Raw genomic sequence first — 20,806 nt, forward strand, 5'->3', positions numbered from 1 at the left:
ATTACATTAAAGGCCCACTTGAGGTGTTGAAAGGATTGACTAAAATGGAGAAGCAGCAAGGTGTAAAAGAGTGTATCCTGGAGCCAAACTGTTACATGATCTTTCTAAACCCTAGTTTCTTCATAAGTAAATGGAGATAATAGCAGGATGTACCTCACAGGGCTGCTGAGGATTACATGAGGTAGTATACATAAAGTACACAGAATAATGTCTGGCACATAGTTAAGTACCTGCTAAATTCATTACGACATATATAAAAAATCACAGAACACAGCTGGTATAAAAAACAGAGGGAGAGAGTAAGTTACTAGTATGTAGCAGAGGTGGGGTCACAACATACTTACTGACCGGTAAAGATAATATTTTCTGAGTGTTCTACACTGACTCTGTATCCCTACAATAACTTTTATTTTGAAATTAAGAAAAACTGTACCAACCACTCATATTTCTCACCATAATCCTGTTAAAATTTTTACACATTGGCCTTTTTTCAAAGTTTATACTTATAAAAAACTTATGAAAGTAAAACACACCTGTGGAGTCTTTTTTTAATTAAAAGAAACAATCAGAATGTTTTGGTACAGTTAAAGCCCTTCCCTCCTTGATGGCTGTCCCCATCCTGACCCCTTCTGTCATTCTCGCAGACAACTACTACCAGATGTGGTATGTGTCTGCTAATCCTTATTTTAATATGTTGCATACATATATATACCACTCCTAAAAAAATTTACATATATATACAATTTTTTTTTGAAATTTTAAGTGGTCTCATGCTTTAGCTTCTTTTCTCACTTGGCACTATTTTAAAGCTGATACTGATACACATATGCAATTCTTTTCTGCTGTATTCCTTTCTGCAGTATTTTACTTATCCGAGTCCTCTGATGGACATTTGTGTTTCCAATTTTTCACTATTACATATTTTCCTGTGATACATCTCTTCCTATACACATCTTTTTAAAACAAAAGCTGGTGTTTCTTGGGGGTAGGTCAGGGATTTTCTATTTTAACAGATACTTCTGATACGCCCCCAGTATGGCTGGCTGCCTCAGGTGTGTGCCAGTAAGCAGTTCCCCCAATCTTTACCAACACATGATTTTGTCAGAATTTAAGTATTTTGCCAATTCCAGTGGGTAAAAATGTTACTTCTTTGTTTTAGTTTGTATTTTTCTGATTATCAGTATCCTCTTTTCTGTTATTCTTATCCACTGGAAAATCATGTTTACTATGGATTACTCCTTAATCAGCTGGAATTGTTTTCAATCATTAATACACATTCACTAACTGTTCAGCTTTAATCTATCCTTCTATCTTTCAACTAAGTTTATATTTAAGTAAGGAAGGCATACTCTTCATTATTTAAAAAAATAGTGAGGATTTATCCCCAAATAATTTTTTATTATCTTTCTTCAGAATATAACACTTTTGTATGTATAACAACAGACCACAACTTTGTCTTGATTTAACATTTAGTAAATTTTCTGACAGAGCTAAATTAAAAATTATACCATAAATATTATACTAAAATTAAAAGTCCTGCAAAAGAAATGGCATGACAAACTGACCATTCCTGAAAGTTTTTTTGGTAACAATATTCTTAAAATACCTTGGTCCTTGGGCTGAAACAATGACTGTCAGGTGAGAAGATGATAAACATACTATACTGACCCTGATTCCTAAAGAGTGGGACTCTCATTAGCATACCCTGAGAACAGCTCTGCTCTCCACAGGGAAATATAGAATCAGAAATGATCCTTCACTGAGAAGAGAAGAAAAAACCACAAAGAAAAAATGTCACCCATCTGCTTATATTCTGTAATCCAATAAAGGCGACACATTTAAAACTCCCAATGATTCGACTTTCTTAATTACTGAAGGTTTTATACTATGAATGACTAACCCCAGCACCTCATACAATGAATGAGTTAGTATGCTCTTATTCTGCTTATACCCTCTGACTTCAAAATACATTTTAGAAAGGAGTCAGAAAAGATCAACAACATCTGGAAAACATTCAGGGGGCACACTATTTTGAATGAGGGCTTTGCAAAAAGGTACATTATTAGGTAGCTATTTAAATAGTCTATGGACTTATCAGTTAGCTACATCTAGCTTGCTCTGTCCTTTGTTTTGTTTTGTTTTAAATATTTTATTTATTTATCCGAGAGACAGTGAGAGAGAGAGAGCTCACAAGCAGGAGGGAGGGGTGGAGGGAGAAGTGCTCCCCACTGAGCAGGGAGCCCAATGCAGGGCTCGATCCCAGGACCCTGGGATCATGACCTGAGCTGAAGGTAGATGCTTAACTGACTGAGCCACCCAGGCGCCCCTGTTCTGTCCTTTGTGAAATGATGGTGGAGGACAGGGAAGGAGGGATCAGACATTTAAAGGTTTAAATAACTGCGCCTGGGTGGCTCAGTTGGTTAAGCGACTGCCTTCGGCTCAGGTCATGATCCTGGAGTCCCGGGATCGAGTCCCACATCGGGCTCCCTGCTCAGCAGGGAGTCTGCTTCTCCCTCTGACCCTCTTCCCTCTCGTGCTATCTCCCATTCTCTCTCTCTCAAGTAAATAAATAAAATCTTTAAAAAAAAAAAAAAATAACTGCAAAGCATATAATTTGCAGTGGACTACAATATCAACATTTTAACATTGTTGCTATTGTTGTTATTATCCGAATGTTCCTTATAAACCATCTATTCTTGCTTTATGAATAAAAACTCTTCTTTCATCTCTGAGGAAAAGAATAGGGTTTTGGGGGAGAGGGGCATCTCTGCTCCTTGTATTGTGTTTGTTTATTCCTAGTTGCCTATTTATTTATTTTTTAAAGACTTTATATATTTATTTGAGAAAGAGCATGAGAAGGGGGGAGCAGAGGGAGAGAGAGAGAGGAGAGAGAGAAGCAGACTCCCCACTGAGCAGAGAGCCCGACATGGGGCTCTATCCCAGGACCCTGAGCTGAAGGCAGACACTGAAAACCAACTGAGTCACCCAGGCACCCTGCTAGTTGCCTTTTTAACTCTCATTTTTTTGGTCTCTGTCATTGGCATCCGAAACTTTTAACACTTGATGTTTGATGATCCAGAGATAATGTCTTACCCAGACTAAGTGAAGGTGCAACAAACTGTCTGAAAGGTTTGAATCTACAGAGGGCTTCTTGTTTTTGAACTTTCCTGTACAGTGATCTAGGTGGAATCTCTGATATGGCTACCTCTGGGTTTTTCCCCCTTGGCTGGTAAGTTTCTTCAGAGAAGACTCTCCCAATCTCCTGCCTGAAGGGGAAGGTCTGACTGCCAGCACTCTGGTAATCACTGAAAAGAGAGTGCTGGGAAACTCTCCATTCATCCTTCAGAAAGCAGTCACTCAGTCCCCCTGTTTCTGGTAAAATACCTATGTCCATGTCCCCAGTCCAGACATAACTGGTTTTCCTCTCTCCAAAGAATAAAAGTCTACTGCCAGGGAAGGGATGAGGCAGTCACCCAGTGACACAGAGCAGGAGACAGGATACAGAGATGATCAGATATGCTTTCTCACTTATGTGCCTTCCCTCTTCTTAAGATACCTGGCACTGCCGATCAGGCTGGTTTTCATTTCCCCCTTGCCACCTAGGGATTTAGCTTTTTTAGGTGTATTAAGTCCACTACCACTTCTCCATTTACTTTCTGGCTTTCAAAATATTGTTTTTGTTTCCTTCCTCTCTGTTGTCTCCATCCTTATATGTTCATGCTTACAAAAATTCCTTGATTATAGTTTTAGTGGAGTTTCAAGAGACAGCAAAAATCTGTCACCTTAACTGAAAACCCACATCTGCCAAAGCCTTTGGAAACTAAAGATGTGTCAGTATATTTAACTAGTGGCGTGTTATTGTCTTACTAAGAACAGAAAGGAAAAAAGAAAAAAAAAAAACAACAGAAAGGAAAAATAGGAACTGTATCTTCTTTGGTTAAAGCTGGTAATAAAACAACTCTTGCTAGAAGGCTTAAAATTTACGACCAGTACTTTTTTAGTATTAAATCTAGGATAAACTGATAGGATGATCTGCATTCATAACCAGGTACACTCGTTATATAGTTACCTAAAAATGTAAGCCAAGTATTTCAGAGTACATAGATGTCAAGGTTATGCTTACAGAACTCAGACTGTAAAGCAATGGGAACATATTGCCTCTTCACTATTCCCCAGACTACAGAACTACTCCATTTTGATAATGTCCTCTCTATGGTTACTTCTTGTCTCTATCAATACTGGCACTTCACTACCCCATCACAATTTCTAATACTGTTCTTTGTTGCCTCTGTTTATAGCAAAAGCTTTTCCCCTTTGTTATTCTTTTATTACTCTTTGACTATTTTCCCTTTCCTTGATATTTTTTTTCTTTTTTAAGATTTTATTTAATTATTTGATATAGAGAGAGAGCACGAGCAGGGCTAGGAGCAGAGGGAGAAACAGACTCCTTGCTGAGCAGGGAGCCCAACGCAGGACTTGATCCCAGGGCCCCGGGATCATGACCTGAGCCGAAGGCAGACGCATAACCAACTGAGCCACCCAGGCGCCCCGAGAAGTTTTCTTTTAAAAGGTGACATCTGAATAGAGACATAAGGGAGAAGCTCTATGGATATCTGTGGACTAAGTATCCCAAAGAGAAAAATAGCAAGTACAAAGGCTATAAAGAGGGAGCAGGCTTGGCTTGCTGAAGAAACAACGAAGAGACTGGTGGGATGGGAGCAGAATAAGCTTTTTTTTTTCTACCAATGTTCAGTATTTTTGCCAGGGTTTACTCTCTACAAGAGTTTAATATACCTTTCAGATTTGAACAGATTCAGATTCTACCTTATATGAAAGGCTGAGATTATTTTAAGTCTAGAGGGTAAGTGGGACTGTTACTGAATAGGTAATCATTTGCTGTAATAAGCATTTTGGCTGCACACAGGCTTGTAAACACTCTAAATTACAGATATATTGCCCAGTTTGGAGACAGAGACGGTGACAGTTCAATGGGAAGGTGTAAGAGCCAGATCTGATTTTGAGTCCTGGTCCTATGCTTACTTGCTCTAAGTGATCTTGAGTCAGAGAGCTCTATATGTCAGTACATAGGTACACTTTTTATCCTTTTATTCTAATTTTAAAATGTAAAAGTAGCATAGTGAATATGGGAAAAGTATAATGGCTTGGGAGTCAGGTTCTGAGTTAAACACCTTTGCTGTTGCTTATTAAATGTGCAGCTTTAGACAGTCATTTATTTATTTATTTATTTATTTTTAAAGATTTTATTTATTTGAGAGAGAGAGAGAAAGAGAGCATGAGAGGGAAGAGGGTCAGAGGGAGAAGCAGACTCCCTGCTGAACAGGGAGCCTAGACAGTCATTTAAAAGCCTGAGTTTCCTTATCTGTAAAAGCAAATAAAAATATGTACTTTATAAAAGCAATTTATAAAGATTAAATAACAATGACCTGTGCATGTGAAAGCCATTTGTATACTATAAAATGTAAATTTAAGACACATACATATTTTTAAACTACCCACAGAGCTTTCAAACTTGTATTTTACTCATTTAAAATTTTTCATCTAAGTGCTTTCAAAATTTATTAAGTTTTATCTTTTGATTTATCTCTTCATTTGTACTTAAAGAGTTGCATGCAAAATTTATCCTCCCAGTTGGTTCCCTATTTCGACTGATGATAAATTGTATTCAAGTAACCTTTGATCTTTTAAATTACATAGCAAAATTCAATGGATATGAACAACTCAGCTTGAAATCCTTAAAAAGGAACAAAATGCAGATTTTCATTTAACTTTATTTCACTCATATGACCATTTTGTAATAATAAATATGGGTACATGGAGAAAATAAATTGAAAGGATAACTTAACAATCATTTTGTACACTTCAGTAACTGTTAATGACTTTTCAGTAGGGTTTTTTTTGTGTTGTTTTTTTTTTTTTTGGCCTGTTTTGTTTTCTGAACCTTCACTGACAAATGACTGCATGCTAAACATAAATTTGCAGTCATGTATTTGCTATCAAATACTTGATATGCGTTTCTGAAGACTGTACTAGAGAGATACTATTTTATTTCTTACTATCATATTGTTAGCCATTAGTTAAAAGTGTCCATTTGTTACTAGACAGTAATTTAAAAAGCAACCCAAAAGAGTATTAGCTAAAACCTTTAAAATCAGTGGTCTTCAAAAATATTTTACAAGAGATTTAACAGAATGGAACTTACTCCATGCCCTGCGCAGTCTGCCGTGCAATATCTATAAGCTTGATCATCTCGAATTTGGTCTCGATGATGTGGAGATGGTGATATAAGCTGGAGCCCTCACACCACTGGGTAACAATAGCTAGTTGGGGCTTTGTTGAATAGCCCATGAAGAGTAGGATATTCACATGTCGAGTTTTCCTATAAAAGGAAAAATGTCAGTAAGTAGCAAAGTTTGATAAACTTCAGCAAATGTTTAAAAAGTGGGCCAAAGCAGACTAATTATCAGTAAGATATTGTTAGAAAAAAGTATTTTAAAAAAGACAATGGAGGGGCGCCTGGGTAGCTCAGTCAGTTAAGCATTCGACTCTTGGTTTTGGCTCAGGTCATGATCTCAGGGTGGTGAGATGGAGCCCTGCCTCCTGCTCTATGCTCCCTGGGCTCCTCGCTCAGTGGGAGTTTGCTTGAGATTCTTTCTCTCTGCCCTTCCTCCCACTCACGTGTGTGTATGCTCTCTCTAAAATAAATAAATAAATCTTTAAAAAAAAGACAACAGAAGGATAAGTTTAGAAATGACTGTAGGAACTGTCTAGTCTAATATCCTACCCCTTTCAGAAAGGTCTTAAATTTTAATATACTTCACAGATGGGCAACTGGAGGTTGCTTAATTACCTTCAATTATGTGAAGTTCATCACTGAGATTATAGCTTATTTCCCCCACTCCCTTTTTTTTTTGTTTCTTAAGTGGTTCTAGTCTTACAAAGTTCTTTGAGGTTGAAAAAAAATCATTTCCCTACAACTTCCACCACTGGCTTTCCTGTTCTGCTCTCTGGAATAAAATAGAGTAAGTTTGTACCCTCTTGAACATAATGGCCTTCAATGGACCCAAATATCCTCAGTTCTGTTGACTGTTTTTCCCCTAAAAGTTATAGTACCAGAATACTCCTCATCTAAGTTGTCCTTGCCTGGATATACTCTAGTTTGTTAATGTTCCTCAAGTTCCAGGGCTTGATATAATCTTTAAATGTGTTCTGGTAAGTTTAGAATTTTGAGAGTATTATTTTGCTAAGTGGTGATATGATTTCCCATGATCAGAATACTGTATTTCTATTAATTCACTCTAGGGTTAATTTTTCCATCGGTTACACCACATAATATTGTACACCACTTGAAGAATATAGTTAAAGACAAAATATACTCAGACAAGCTCCATTTTATCCACTTTTAGTAAAACTGTAAAGCCACCAGCAGCTGTCACTGGAAAACAGAAGATGAAGATAACTTCTTTGGAAAACAGTAATTCACACATGCTCACCTGAGTACTCCTACTTCATTTTTGAAGGCCTGTAACTGCTGAGGTGTGGGTGCTGTCACATTCAACATTTTCACTGCCACATCACCTGAAAAAGAAGTGTTATTCCAAATGTCATTCCAATTTTTTAAACTTAAAAAATATAAAAAAAACTGTTGGGTATTTTCACTAATTACCATGACCTTAAATCCATATCATTATTAAAGTGCATATAAATGATGACTTCCTAAAATGCATTAATTTTCTAAGGATAAAAACTAAGTGAACAATGATACTCCTATATTAGTATTTCAAAATACCAATCCAAAAAAATAGCCAATGTTGTTTTTCCCCTGGAAATTAATTTAACCAATTAAGTACCCATAGTATTTTCCTGGTTATTTAACAATATTAAACTAGATGCTTTTATTAATTGAATGTTGAAACTACCAATGACAGGCCCAGTGTAGCTTGGCTGAAAGAGAAAACTGCAAAATTTCCTTAGCAGAGTACTTAATATGTTTTTCAAATCCACGGATCACCTTCTTTTGCTTAGGAAAATTATTTAAATTGTAATTTAAAAAAACACAATTTCATGTGAAACAGGTAGAACGCTTACACACTGCCAGTGGATGTGTAAAATGGTACAACCACTTGAAAGACTTCTGGCAGCATCTACTAAAACTGAACATATGTATATCCACTGGTCCCACAATTCTTTCTTAGGTATATACCCAGCAAAAACGGAACATATGTTCACCATACATGTACTAAGAATATTCACAGCAGCAGTATTCATATTAGCCCTAAACTGGAAACTATTCAAATGCTCATCATACAGTAGAGATCGAAAAAGAAATCATGGTATAGTCACACAATGAATACTACACAGAGAATGACCTACAACCACACACAATAATACAGATGAATCTTGTACTTTTTTACAGATATATTATACTTTGATGTAATTATTGATTTTTCCTGATTATCAAATATAGTAAAAAAGATTTTGAGAACATAAAATCAAAATCACTTATAATCTGTCACTCAGAAATGATCATTGTTAATATACTGATAAACATCCTATTAGGCTTTTATATGTATGCAATGTGAATATTTATGAATACATATGAAAAGATAACCTAAAAAGATATATATTAAAATATTGATGGTCATTTTTAATTTTGTTATATATTTATTTCTAGGTAGTATCATAATATGAAGTATTACACATGCTGCTTTGTAAAATTCAATATACCACGGACAGCTTTCTGTATCAATAAACAGAGATCTATCACACTATTTCATGTCTATAGAATCATATATGCAGATTATCAATTTATCCTGTCCTCTATTAATGAACAGGTAAGTTTATTTCCAGTTTCCATCAATATTAAGTCTCTAATGAATATACTTGCACACACATCTGTTTGTTTCTGTCCAATTAGTTGTAGTTCTATAAATGGAATTGTTAGCTCAACATACATATTGACAAAGTGCCCTCTGGAAAATCTGTAACAATTTATTTTTCTACCAGCAGTGTTACAATCACAGTTATAAACATGGTCAATTAAAAAAAACTTGAGAAGCAAATAATGATTTCTAGTTTTTGATTTTGCAATTCTTTGATAACTAGTGAGGCTAAACATTTTAATATGTTTATTGGCTATTTCCTCCTTTGGTAAGTACACTTTTAATGTTTACTTGTGGTTTATAATACAAAGAAAATCAGCAAAAAAACTTCTAAAAGACAAAAAAATCTCAGGGCATAGCTCTCCTAGAGAATTATCTTTAAAAATTATTACTCTAATGGTAAGAGTCCTGGTTGCTATGAATCCAGTTTTTTATTTCCCATAATTTTTGTTAGAAACCCTTTGGAGGACTCTTGAATCTGATCAAAATAGCTTAATGATGCAAACAGTAAATATTCCCTTTGATATTTTTCTATAGAAGTTGTTAAACATGTCCCGTTTTAATTTGTGTGTCACTGTATTACATACATACCGTGCCACTTTCCCTTGTAGACTGTCCCAAATGACCCAGATCCAATTCTCTGTCCCACTGTGATCTGCCCATCAGGAATCTCCCAATCATCACTTGAATCCCGTCTACCAAGGGTTTTCTTGGTAAAATTTGTGCAAAAGTCATGCCAAAGCAAACAAAAAAGAGAGCAAAAATCAGTGTGTGGGAATGCTTTAAGCAAAAAGCTATCAGCTCTTACATTTATTTCATTAAGGGAATTCTTCACATACTGACATATCATACATCACTATGTATCATACAATCCAAAAGGTGACATTACATTTAGCCATGACTTATAAAACAAAAGAACTTAGAGGAAAAAAGATATCATATATTCTCACCATTCGATTCCTATCTTCTGAGGATGAAGATGATTTCCTTTCCCGCTGAGGTCCTGGAGATTTCTGTAACGCTTTTACATTAGTGAGTGAGCCAGGCAATGAGGCAGGGGGGGTGGCAGACAAACCTGTGGTTGATCCTAAGTTAGTGAAATGAAAAACATATCTATTAAAGGAGGATCAAGGTCATTAATTTATTGGGGGCAGAGGGTGGGGACAGATTTAGACTTCTTTTAAAAATGCAGCGTATCTTTAAATATACACCTTTTGGAAATGACAGGCCAAGAAAGAGTCTTCATTTGGTGATTTGCACTATAATTTCTATTAGTTTTCTGGCCAATTTAATGACTTTTAAAACATCTGATTACAGATACAAACTCTGCTTATTGGTACAGAGTGCAGAAGAAAAATAATCCTTCTAAAGTAAGAGATCAATACTAAAACAATACTCTCAAGTTTTTGTTTCTTTGATAAAAAGAAGTAAAATCAATTTAAAAACATCCTTGTAACTATTTTATGTTACCTCAACAGCCAATCAATATAAAAACAGATGGAAACTCCTAAAAGGAAATATAATAATGGCCTTAATGTTAAGAATATCTGGCTCTGTCATTTTAGCCACTAAAACTTTAAAAATCCTATACTATTTAACTCAAATAGTTAGAAATATTGGTCAGTTCATTGGTTCCTGGATTCCTATTCTACTAAACAAAGATTATTTGTTACCTATACAACAAAGTTAATATAAACAAAGCCAAGCAGGTTTCTCAAGATTTTCTGAAAAAATCACTACCCATACAGAGTCAGAGCAAAGTAAGTGCTATGGCCTCTTGGCCAATTTACTACAAATGGAAATATCCTATCAACCAAGTGAGCCCAACAGGTACACTGTAAGTAGACTCAGTTGGCAGGGCCGCATCCTTTTCCAAATGCTGACTAAGCAAAAATCTCAAGTTCATCTACCTGGTTTAGAGGAGTTTAGGCCAATGACTCTTGGTAGGGCCTGAGTATAGCTAAGTAGAACTGAGATGTCCAATAATATCTGCATATACAGAACAAAAAGATCTCCAGAGAATCTTTTTTTTTTTTAAGAAGATTATTATTTGGGGGTAGGGAGGTGTCACTATCTTTCAAAGAATAAGGATACCAATGACTATATTTCAATGTTAAAACTATAGAATTTTATCATTACTGCATCACACATGTCATCATGTGGAATTTCCATGATCTAACATGCAATTTTCTAAGAGAAAATGGCATCTGCAATGTCTTTAACTAGAGCATAATCCATTTCCATTGATAACTTTCAACATCCTAAAGCCTTAACTGCTTGCTCAGGCCTCATAATCCTGATCTACTGAGGACGGCACTGTACTACTTATTTCAGTCACACTACTCAGCACTATAGGACTTCTAGCCCATTCTATGGATTTTATGAGAAACAGTTGGGTTGAGAGAGCAAAAATCTGAAACACCACCACTACATTCAGAATAAGTAACAGACACTAGCAAAAGCCAGTAAATGTAATTCTTTAAAAATATCTACAGCAAGATACTTGTCTGAATTTTGACTTAAATCTTTGAAAATCAGTTTAACTGCTAATTAAAGGCAAGATGAAATGGAAGAGTGAAATTATACTGTTAGCTTTCCCCCTCATATTAGGGCATAAGTGAGAGTGTCAACCCTGAAATTTTCTAAAGTATGCTAAAATATCCCAAATATATTATAGACCTTTTTTAATGCTCCCTACCTTTGATATAATATAAGATGTACATGTCCTACATTTTAAAAAAGAACCCTGCTATTACAGAAAAATAAAGCCAAAAGTCTAGCAAAATCTCCTAACTGGGATTTCCATTTTTACTTTTTTAAAAACCACACAAATTGATAACAAATATTAATAGTCATAAAGGCTACTGACTAAATAGATTAAAATAAAAGTAATTCAGATTGAAGGACACTCCCGCCCCAACATACATTATTTATTGCCACCCACTGAGTTTAAGAAGTTATCAAGACCAAAAAGTAAGTAATATAACAAAAAACAAGATGGACATCTCAGCTCAGAATTTTCTTGCTTTTAAAAATTTACGACAGATAGCATACAGAAAGCTTGTGGTAGTGAGTATGTGTGAGAAGCACATTCAGAGCATTCCAGCCAGGCCAAGCAGAAATTTAGTACTGAAAACTCTCACACTTACAAACACACGCTGTGAGGGTGAGGCACAAACAGTATCTGTAGTTTATATTTAGTTTGCTTTGGGTGAAAACAAGAAAGAAGAGCCCAACTACCTCTGAACACTGGGCCAGGCTCAAAATCAAACACTATTTCACTGGGGACAGAATGTAGGAGGGGACTGGGAGTCCGGGATTGGCATTTCCGAAGACAGCGCATCAGCTGGTTCAAAGGGGCTGTTAGAAGAGAAAGAGAGGGGCAGGCAAACACAGGAAGACAGACACACAGAAGAAATGAAAGAAGTCATGGGAATAAATGAGCTGAAGCCTGCTTCACAAAATAATTCTGGATGTCTAAAAAATTCTGCTTGTTTTCATAAAATCCCAATGACTTTATAAAGTGACTCATAGAAAGGACAAGAAATGCCATTTGATTTTTGGTACTATGCAGGCAGTTTTTACGACTAAGTTAACTCTGTGATGCTAACATGATGGCAACATTTAAATGCTGGATGTACTGGGCAAAATTATCAAAAGCCACTGTTATTAAGACATATGAAAGTCAAACTGGCAGCAACATTAATTGGCGGGTTCACGGAATAACAAATGGAAAAAAACTACAACTTTTTAAACTACAGGCTAAAGTGAACACTAAATCCAGTATATAAGGCAGGGTTATCATTGTGGCAGGTTCACAGGTATACAGAAACATAACAAAGATGGTTTATACAATGTTTATTCAATATAAAATATCTTTAAGTCTGGGCTTAGATATTTTGAAGACAGAGCAGGTCACAGTGAAGAGACTGACTCAACAAGATAAACAGGTTCTGCAGGTCTTCCTTATTAGATAGAAGACAGCTGAAAAAGCAAGCATGGAGGGCCACCTGGAAGAAATCTTCAAGATAGTTTCAAATACCATTTTTGGGAAAACATTATATAGGGGTAAAATCTTACTTTAGAAGTACTTTCTTAAGCAATGTTTTATGTCCCCAATTTTCACAGAGTGCTAGAGTGAATATCTGATGAAAATTCTGTAAGAAATCTCAACTCAATTTCTCATTTACTTATTTTATATCCTGGACTAATAAGAGGACAATATGATTTCTATTAGGGTCTATTCTATACAATGTGCATTCCAAATCCTTCTAGAAAGCTGAAGAGAAGACGCTGACAATTCTAACAAACTGAGAAGTTGTGACAGGCAATCTAAGGGATTCTTCCTAAGAATGAAATAGGAAAATAAGTTTTAACTGATTCTAAGCTCAATCGTTAACAATTAGTGGTATTAGTGGAGGCTCCCAAAGGAAATTTAGCGTCTTGAGTTTTCGAGATGGTTAGAAATCAGTAAAGTGGGTAAAACAGTTAAGGCTCTTTGATGATTTTAAAATTGTGGACAGTACATTTAAGACTCCCTTTTATGTCCTCTTTTTCTCTACTCATCTTATAAATCAGTTAAAATTTTATTAGATATAAATGATAAATAATAAAGAAAAGCAAAAAATATCTGGGGCTTTCTCTACACATTTTTCTCTGTGTCTGTGTTTCATGGAAGAAGCAAATATAAAGGAGACAAGCAGCAAAGCAATTGCATTTTTCTCTGAGTTTTTTTTTTTTTAAATGGAAATCACTACTTACCTCCATCACTACGAAACCCTTGGTCTCTAATCAAGTCCTACAAATAAACAGTAATGGATATTTATTCAAAGCATATGGTAAGAAAGTAATAACAACACTCAACTTTTCACTAACCATTAACAGAGAGGTAAATTCAAAATAATACCTATCTTAATAATGACTTCACAAAACAGAAAGAATATGAAATTAGCTGGTCAACATGATAAAATAAACATTTGGAAGCACTTCCAACCTAACCCTATATTGAAGGGATAATTAGTCCTGATCAAATGCTGAAATCCATTTCAGGCCATTCAAAACCAATGGCTGTGTCACTTCTTAAAAAAAAATTCTACCGGCACATGTTAAGAGCCATAAAATGTTCATACCCTTTGATCCTGTAATTCCACTTCTGGGAATTTTTCCTAAGGAAATAATTCAGAAGAAAAAATGATATGCACAAGGATGTCCAGTGCAGCATTATTCATCATACTAAAAAAATCAGAAATAATTATTTCCCTATTATAGACATACTAACATTTGGGTTGAATAAATTATGGTGCATCAATTTAATAAGTATTATGCAGCTACTGAAATAATTATGAAGCTTATATTGTGAAACATGTTTACAATATGATAAAAAAATAAAATTAAATGTACATTGATTACAATTATAAAAATACAGATGTATAAGGAAACATGAGAAGGGAAAAAATCAAAATGGCTCAAACAAGGGTTTTGTTAAAATCTGTCCTTATGATTAAAACATAGCTTTTTACAACAGATAATATTGGGGCTGGGGAGGGACAAGTCTACTGGCAATGCAATGCAATTTGGACCTTCATAGGTAGAACTTCGTTTTTTACCTAGTTTAACTTAAATATGAGGGATTGAATGGCCCCAAATGTCTCTAAACAGGCTCAAAGGCTCTCTGCAAACAGGCAGCTTTTTGTTTACAAGACCTAAATTCCACAGATGCATTTCTCTCATGTTCAATGTATTATATAAAGCCTTCAACATCTTCTACAGAATAACCAACAACTACTTATATATCTGGCAAACAAGGTGCTAGGTATTAGGGGTTGTGTGGCTACCAATAAATATAAAATCCTGGTGGTGTCACTAACTTTCTGTGTTCTTGAGAGCTTGTAATCTAAGTGGAAGAAAGACATACAAACATGGAAATTAAATAATATAAGAATAATAGCTCAAGAAAACAAAAGAGGTGCCAAAGATGCTTAGTTAACTGCCAAATAAATAGTATGGGTGAAAAGATTTTTTTTTTAAGATTTTATTTATTCATTTGACAGAGAGAGAGAGCACATGCAGGGGGGAAGTGGTAGGCAGAGGGAGAGGGAAAAGCAGGCTTCCCGCAAGGCGGGGAGCACAACACAGGGCTAGATCCCAGGACCCTGGGATCATGACCTAAGCCCAAGGCAGACGCTTAACCGACTGACCCACCCAGGCGCCCCACGTGAAAAGATTCTTAGTGCTACACAAGTTCAAAGGATAAGTAACTATAAGCCCTGATCACTGGTGAAGCATTTCAAGAGATGAGCTATGAGTTGGGGTCTGAGGGATAGAGAGGAATGTAGAGGGGCGGGAACAGAGGACCTACTGTACAGAAAGAACAAGACAAAGGCAGAAAGGCCACATCCCTTTCCTTTTTGCTGCACCAGCCTTGTGACTCCCCATAACCAGGGATCAGCCAATTTTGGCTTTTTCCACTCTTACTGCACCATAAACTTCTACTTTTCAATCTGTTCTTAAAGCTCCTTAACAATCTTTTTATTTGTTCTAGGTTAAAGAGGATCTTCTATTATTCCAATACTGGCTATTTCAAACTCTTTCTCATCTCCCATAGTTCCTTTCCTACTTATTATTTTTTCCCTTTAGCACGATAGAGAAAACAGAAGCCATCAGAGAACATTCTATTCTGCCCCTATATTTACGAATATTTGCACAGTAATGTTAGCTATAACTTCTGAATTCTTACTATGTGCAAGGCACAGTAAGAATTTTCAAACCACTGTAAGAGGCAGACACTTCTAGCTTCAAGGTTAAGTCATTTGCCCAAGATCATACAGCCTGTAAAGAGCTGCAGAGTTCTAGCTATGTCCATCTTTAATTCCTCATAGCCTCTAAGGAACTTTGTTTCCACATTAAAGGAACTTTACTGTATCAATTATTCCCTATCTTGTTATTTTCAACCTCTCTCTTGCTTCTTCCCCTCAAGTTACAGATATGCATAAGACTCTCACCTTAAAAACAAGTGTCCCTCAAACCTGCTTTAATCTACAGCCCCTGTTCCTTTACAGTGAAGCTTCTCAAAACTGACACTTAACTCACATCTTCACCTGCCTTGCTCTCCTCCACCAACCCTCTAAAGTAGTTCTCAATGAAGTCAAAATGACAAAATGATATAGTCCAATAGTCATTTTCAGTCCTTATCACATTTGAGTCTCATTGGCAACTGACATCAACTACTTCAGCATTCTTGAAGTCCCTTTTGCTTCTGCAACACTACTTTCTCTTATCTGAAGTTAGACTTAGGAAGAGCAGCCCACAAAAGAAGACACAAAACGACAGTCTCTGCCTGGACCTCAAATGTTAATAATATTCAACGGGGCTGCATATTCTACCCTACATTCTACCCTATATTCTACATATACTGAGTAATATCATTTACACTCATGGTTTTAACTGACAAATATGCTAATTACTCCAAAATCTGTATCTCTACTCAAGGTCCTTATATTTAACTGCTACCTTTTTTTTTTTACGGTTTTATTCATTTATTTGACAGAGAGAGACAGTGAGAGAGGGAACACAGCAGGGGGAGTGGGAGAGGGAGAAGCAGGCTTCCCGCTGAGCAGGGAGCCCGATGAGGGGCTCAATCCCAGCCTGAGCCGAAGGCAGACGCTTAATGACTGAGCCACCCAGGCGCTACTGGACTTCTACACCAGTAAAGTCCCTCAGAAATCTTACTGTCAAAATGTTCAAAGTAATAGTTACCATTTTCATTTCTACAAGTCCTGTTCTTCTTCCTTTGGTGTTTCCTATCCTAATGAATGGAATAAATACTGTCTATTCACCCAAGCCAGAGAAATGCGGGCATTATCTTCTACCTCTCATCTCTTTCAACCCTTTCTTCTACTACTTTACAGAAGAGTGGTTAAGCATAAACAGGAAAAAGCAGGTTTTTACCCCATTTCAATCATTTATCAGTGATGAGATCTTGGGAAGTTTCTTAACCTCCCCAAATCTAATTTTCTCAACAGTAAAATAAGAATAAAAATAGTACTTAACCCAAGAGTGTTTATGGGGACAGAGTAAGAAAATTTACATAAAGCTCTTAGTACAGTACTTGCCATAGAGTAAGCATACATAAACAGTAGGCATTTTCAATATCATTCCTAACAGTTTTGCCTACAAATCTCTCATGAATTCAAGACTCTTCCAGAATATAGAGCTGAGCACTTTCTCTCTCACTCAAAATTTTTCAAACTCTCTACTACCAACTCCTACAGAGACCTTAAAGTAAGACACAATGCCTTTCAGTATGGACTCTACCTACCTAGTTGTCTTCTACCATTCCCTACCCTTCTCCCGAGTCCTAAACTCCTACAATATCAACTATTAATTACATCCCATGCAAAGGTACTTCCATACTTTTGCACATACTATTTCCTTAACAAATGTCCTTTCTTTTTAAAACCCCCACTGAGTGTCCTTAATCAACTACGCATTCATCTTTTATAATGTGGATTAAATGTTATCCTTTCTCTGTTAAATATTCCTATATACAACAATGTAGAGTTTATTACCCTCTTCTATAAACTACCACTATATATTTTTAATGTCTATTTATTTATATGTCTGATTCATCCATTAGACTATGACCTCTTTGAGGTCAAAGACCATACTATAATTCATCCTTAATTCCCAGTTGTCATAGTGCCTATCCCAGAGCCAATATTGCCAAATATGTCAAAAACAAGTCAAAACAACCTTGTTTACTAGAATAATAAATGATAATGATTGGAGCTGAATGAAATGACTGAAACTGAATGAAAATGCTAAAGAATTTATATATTATCTTAAAATCAGTGCAAAGCAAAGAAAGTTGTGGAACAAGGAAACAGATGATGATAGAGGTGTAAAAAAGTCCAGAGGGAAATAGTCTAAAACGATGTTAGTATTGAAAGTAAAAATGGCTACAATTTTGAACATAATGAGAATAGACCTAACTTAGAAGATCTGATTTCTTATTTCACAATCTCATTATTCCCATATTTCCCTCTCCTACATTTTCTTCCTTTGTATTCAGGTCTAACTAGATAAAGGAAGACCTTATTAGTTGAGAAAAATTGGTATTAGTAAAAGGCCACTTAAAATGAATCCAATAAAAATAGAGAAAAAAATTTCAAAGTAAAAAGTGGGAACAAAGTCCAGAATTTAGAAATTTATCTTGAAAAATGAAATTAAAATTTATAATAAAGTTTTTCTTTTACATTTAATAAAAACTTTTTTTTAAGATTTTATTTATTTATTTGACAGAGACACAGCAAGAGAGGGAACACAAGCAGGGGGAGTGGGAGAGGGAGAGGCAGGCTTCCCGCAGAGCAGAGAGCCCAATGCGGGGCTCGATCCCAGGACCTGGGATCATGACCTGAGCCAAAGGCAGAAGCTTAACGACTGAGCCACTCAGGTGCCCCATAAATTTTGTTATTTTTTAAAGATTTATTTATTTGAGAGAGGGGGGTGGGGGGAAGGGAAGAGGGAGAGAGAGAATCCTGAAGCAGACTCCACGCTGAGCCCGATGCGATGTAGGGCTTGATCCCAGGACGCTGAGATCATGACCTGAGCTGAAATCAAGAGTTGGCCACCCAGGGGCGCCTGGGCGGGTCAGTCATTAAACGTCTGCCTTCGGCTCAGGTCGTGATCCCAGGGTCCTGGGATCAAGCCTCACATCGGGCTCCCTGCTCTGCGGGGAAGCCTGTTTCTCCCTCTCCCACTCCCCCTGCTTGTGTTCCCCCTCTCGCTATGTCTCTGTCAAATAAATAAATAAAATCTTAAAAAAAAAAAGAGTTGGCCACCCAACTGACTGAGTCACACAAGTGCCCCAATAAATTTTAAGTTAACAGGGCGCCTGGGTGGCTCAGTTGGTTAAGCGACTGCCTTCAGCTCAGGTCATGATCCTGGAGTCCCGGGATCGAGTCCCACATCGGGCTCCCTGCTCAGCAGGGAGTCTGCTTCTTCCTCTGACCCTCTTCCCTCTCATGCTCTCTATCTCTCATTCTCTCTCTCTCAAATAAATAAAATCTTTAAAAAAAATAAATTTTAAGTTATCATTTCAATATGCTAATTCTCAGAACACAGAAATCAAGTTTTTTTTTGTTCATAATACAAAAGTTTTGATAGAACAAACTGAAATCCTCAATTTCATATTCATCTTTTACATCACAGGCATAATCATTTTTATAAAAATTGTAGGGGTATCTGGGTGACTCAGTCAGTTAAATAGCTGACTCTTGGTTTTGGCTCAGGTTATGATCACAGGGTCCTGAGATGGAGCCCTCCCTGTGCTGGGCTCTGCACTCAGCGGGGCAATCTGCTTGAGGGTTCTCTCCCTCTGCCTCTGTCCCTTTACCTGCTCATGCTCTCTCTCTTTCTTTGAAATCAATCAATCTTTATAAAAATTTTAGAGGGCTTCATCAATTCCCTGAAGGGCCTCTATCAATCCTTTGATACTTAAATTATTTTCATTTGAAGAGCCTATTATATTGTCATCTTTATGTTTCTTTTCTATTATTAACTGGACTAATTTAATTCTACTGTAGTCCTTATTTCTCAATGGCTTTTTGTAATTTCAGTAGTTCTCCAAAGTCCTTTTTCACGGTCTTCATAAAAGCCTTAAAATCTTTCCTTTTTTTTTGCCAGATTTGCAATCAATTTGCATTATGTTTTCATTGAAATGTTGGATAATGATGTAAGGGGATTGGAATGCAAACTGGTATTAGATGGGGAGGGATGTTTGTGTGGGGACTAATATTAAAGTAGTCTGTTAATAAATCAATATTTTCCTGTTAGGACAATTTTTGCTTCTCTACTCAACCTTATAACTCTGAGGACTCACATAAGGAATGCCTGTAAAATAAGAACAATTCCTATCTTCTAACACACAAGTAACCACCTCACTAATTCTAGTACCCTGTTTACTTGGGGAAACAGTTTTAACTTCTTTTTTATTTTTATTATTTGTTTATTTATTTTAACTTCCTTTTTAAATATAATTACTTTCCAAGGCAAACAAGCTTGGTGGGTTTTCTGTTTTGTTGCTTATTACAGAGATTAAGGATAACCTATATTCTTTTTTTTTTTTTAAAGATTTTATTTATTTGACAGAGAGAGACACAGCGAGAGAGGGAACACAAGCAGGGAGAGTGGGAGAGGGAGAAGCTGGCTTCCCGCGGAGCAGGGAGCCCGATGCGGGGCTTGATCCCAGGACCCGGGGATCATGACCTGAGCCGAAGCTTAGCGATTGAGCCACTGGCTTAACGACTGAGCCACCCAGGCGCCCCAAGGATAACCTATATTCTTTATATGAAAGCACAAATTCTGGGAGAAGTGACACCTAATTCTAAGATCAGGATCTCCAGTTCACCACAGCTCAGGTAGCAAGAGCACCTTATTCTCTTCTGTTACTCAATTACTGGATTATTCTGTAAATAAAGTTTTATGGAAATAAAGCCACACCCATTTGTTTATAATGTATTATATCTGGATGCTTTCACACTACAATGACAAAGTTCAACAGTTGTCATTAGAGATCATATGACCCATAAGCCTAAAATATTTACTATCTGGCCCTTTAAGAAAAAGTTTGTTGATCCCTGGTCTATAATATGGAAAATTTCCTGTTTCATCTTCTAACCCTTTTACTGAAACAAATATTTTTTGATGACCAATTATGTATTTAGTTCTAAGATAGGTGCCAAGTGAATTAATATTAGGAATGGTTTCTGCTGCCAAGAAGATCTAATTGAAGAAGCAACACTAAGGTATATAATTAAGTTACAGTGCGCAAGACAAACCAGAAAAGTAAAGACATCAAGAGTGACCAGCTAGAGGGTGGCTAAAATAATTGAAGATAAGGGATTACA

The 20,806-nt window shown here is 36.3% G+C and overlaps 1 protein-coding gene across 10 annotated transcripts in view; it reads right to left on the reverse strand.

Moving 5' to 3' along the window:
- BRAF (B-Raf proto-oncogene, serine/threonine kinase) overlaps nucleotides 1-20,806 on the reverse strand; it is a 181,759-nt gene that overhangs the window by 31,036 nt on the left and 129,917 nt on the right. For 6 of the 10 annotated variants that reach the window (XM_027573137.2, XM_027573133.2, XM_027573130.2 and 3 more), the window contains 6 exons: nucleotides 14,030-14,065; nucleotides 13,662-13,698; nucleotides 9,851-9,987; nucleotides 9,492-9,609; nucleotides 7,512-7,596; nucleotides 6,221-6,397 (listed from right to left, as the gene is read on the reverse strand). In XM_027573137.2, coding sequence (XP_027428938.1) covers nucleotides 6,221-6,397; nucleotides 7,512-7,596; nucleotides 9,492-9,609; nucleotides 9,851-9,987; nucleotides 13,662-13,698; nucleotides 14,030-14,065 — 590 coding nt within the window. Of the gene's footprint in view, nucleotides 1-6,220; nucleotides 6,398-7,511; nucleotides 7,597-9,491; nucleotides 9,610-9,850; nucleotides 9,988-12,140; nucleotides 12,261-13,661; nucleotides 13,699-14,029; nucleotides 14,066-20,806 lie in introns of all 10 variants that reach the window. The other 4 variants (XM_027573135.2, XM_035723191.1, XM_027573132.2 and 1 more) reach the window with 2 other exon arrangements.

This window comes from Zalophus californianus, chromosome 12, assembly GCF_009762305.2.
Source record: "Zalophus californianus isolate mZalCal1 chromosome 12, mZalCal1.pri.v2, whole genome shotgun sequence".
In the NCBI taxonomy this organism is placed as follows: domain Eukaryota; kingdom Metazoa; phylum Chordata; class Mammalia; order Carnivora; family Otariidae; genus Zalophus; species Zalophus californianus.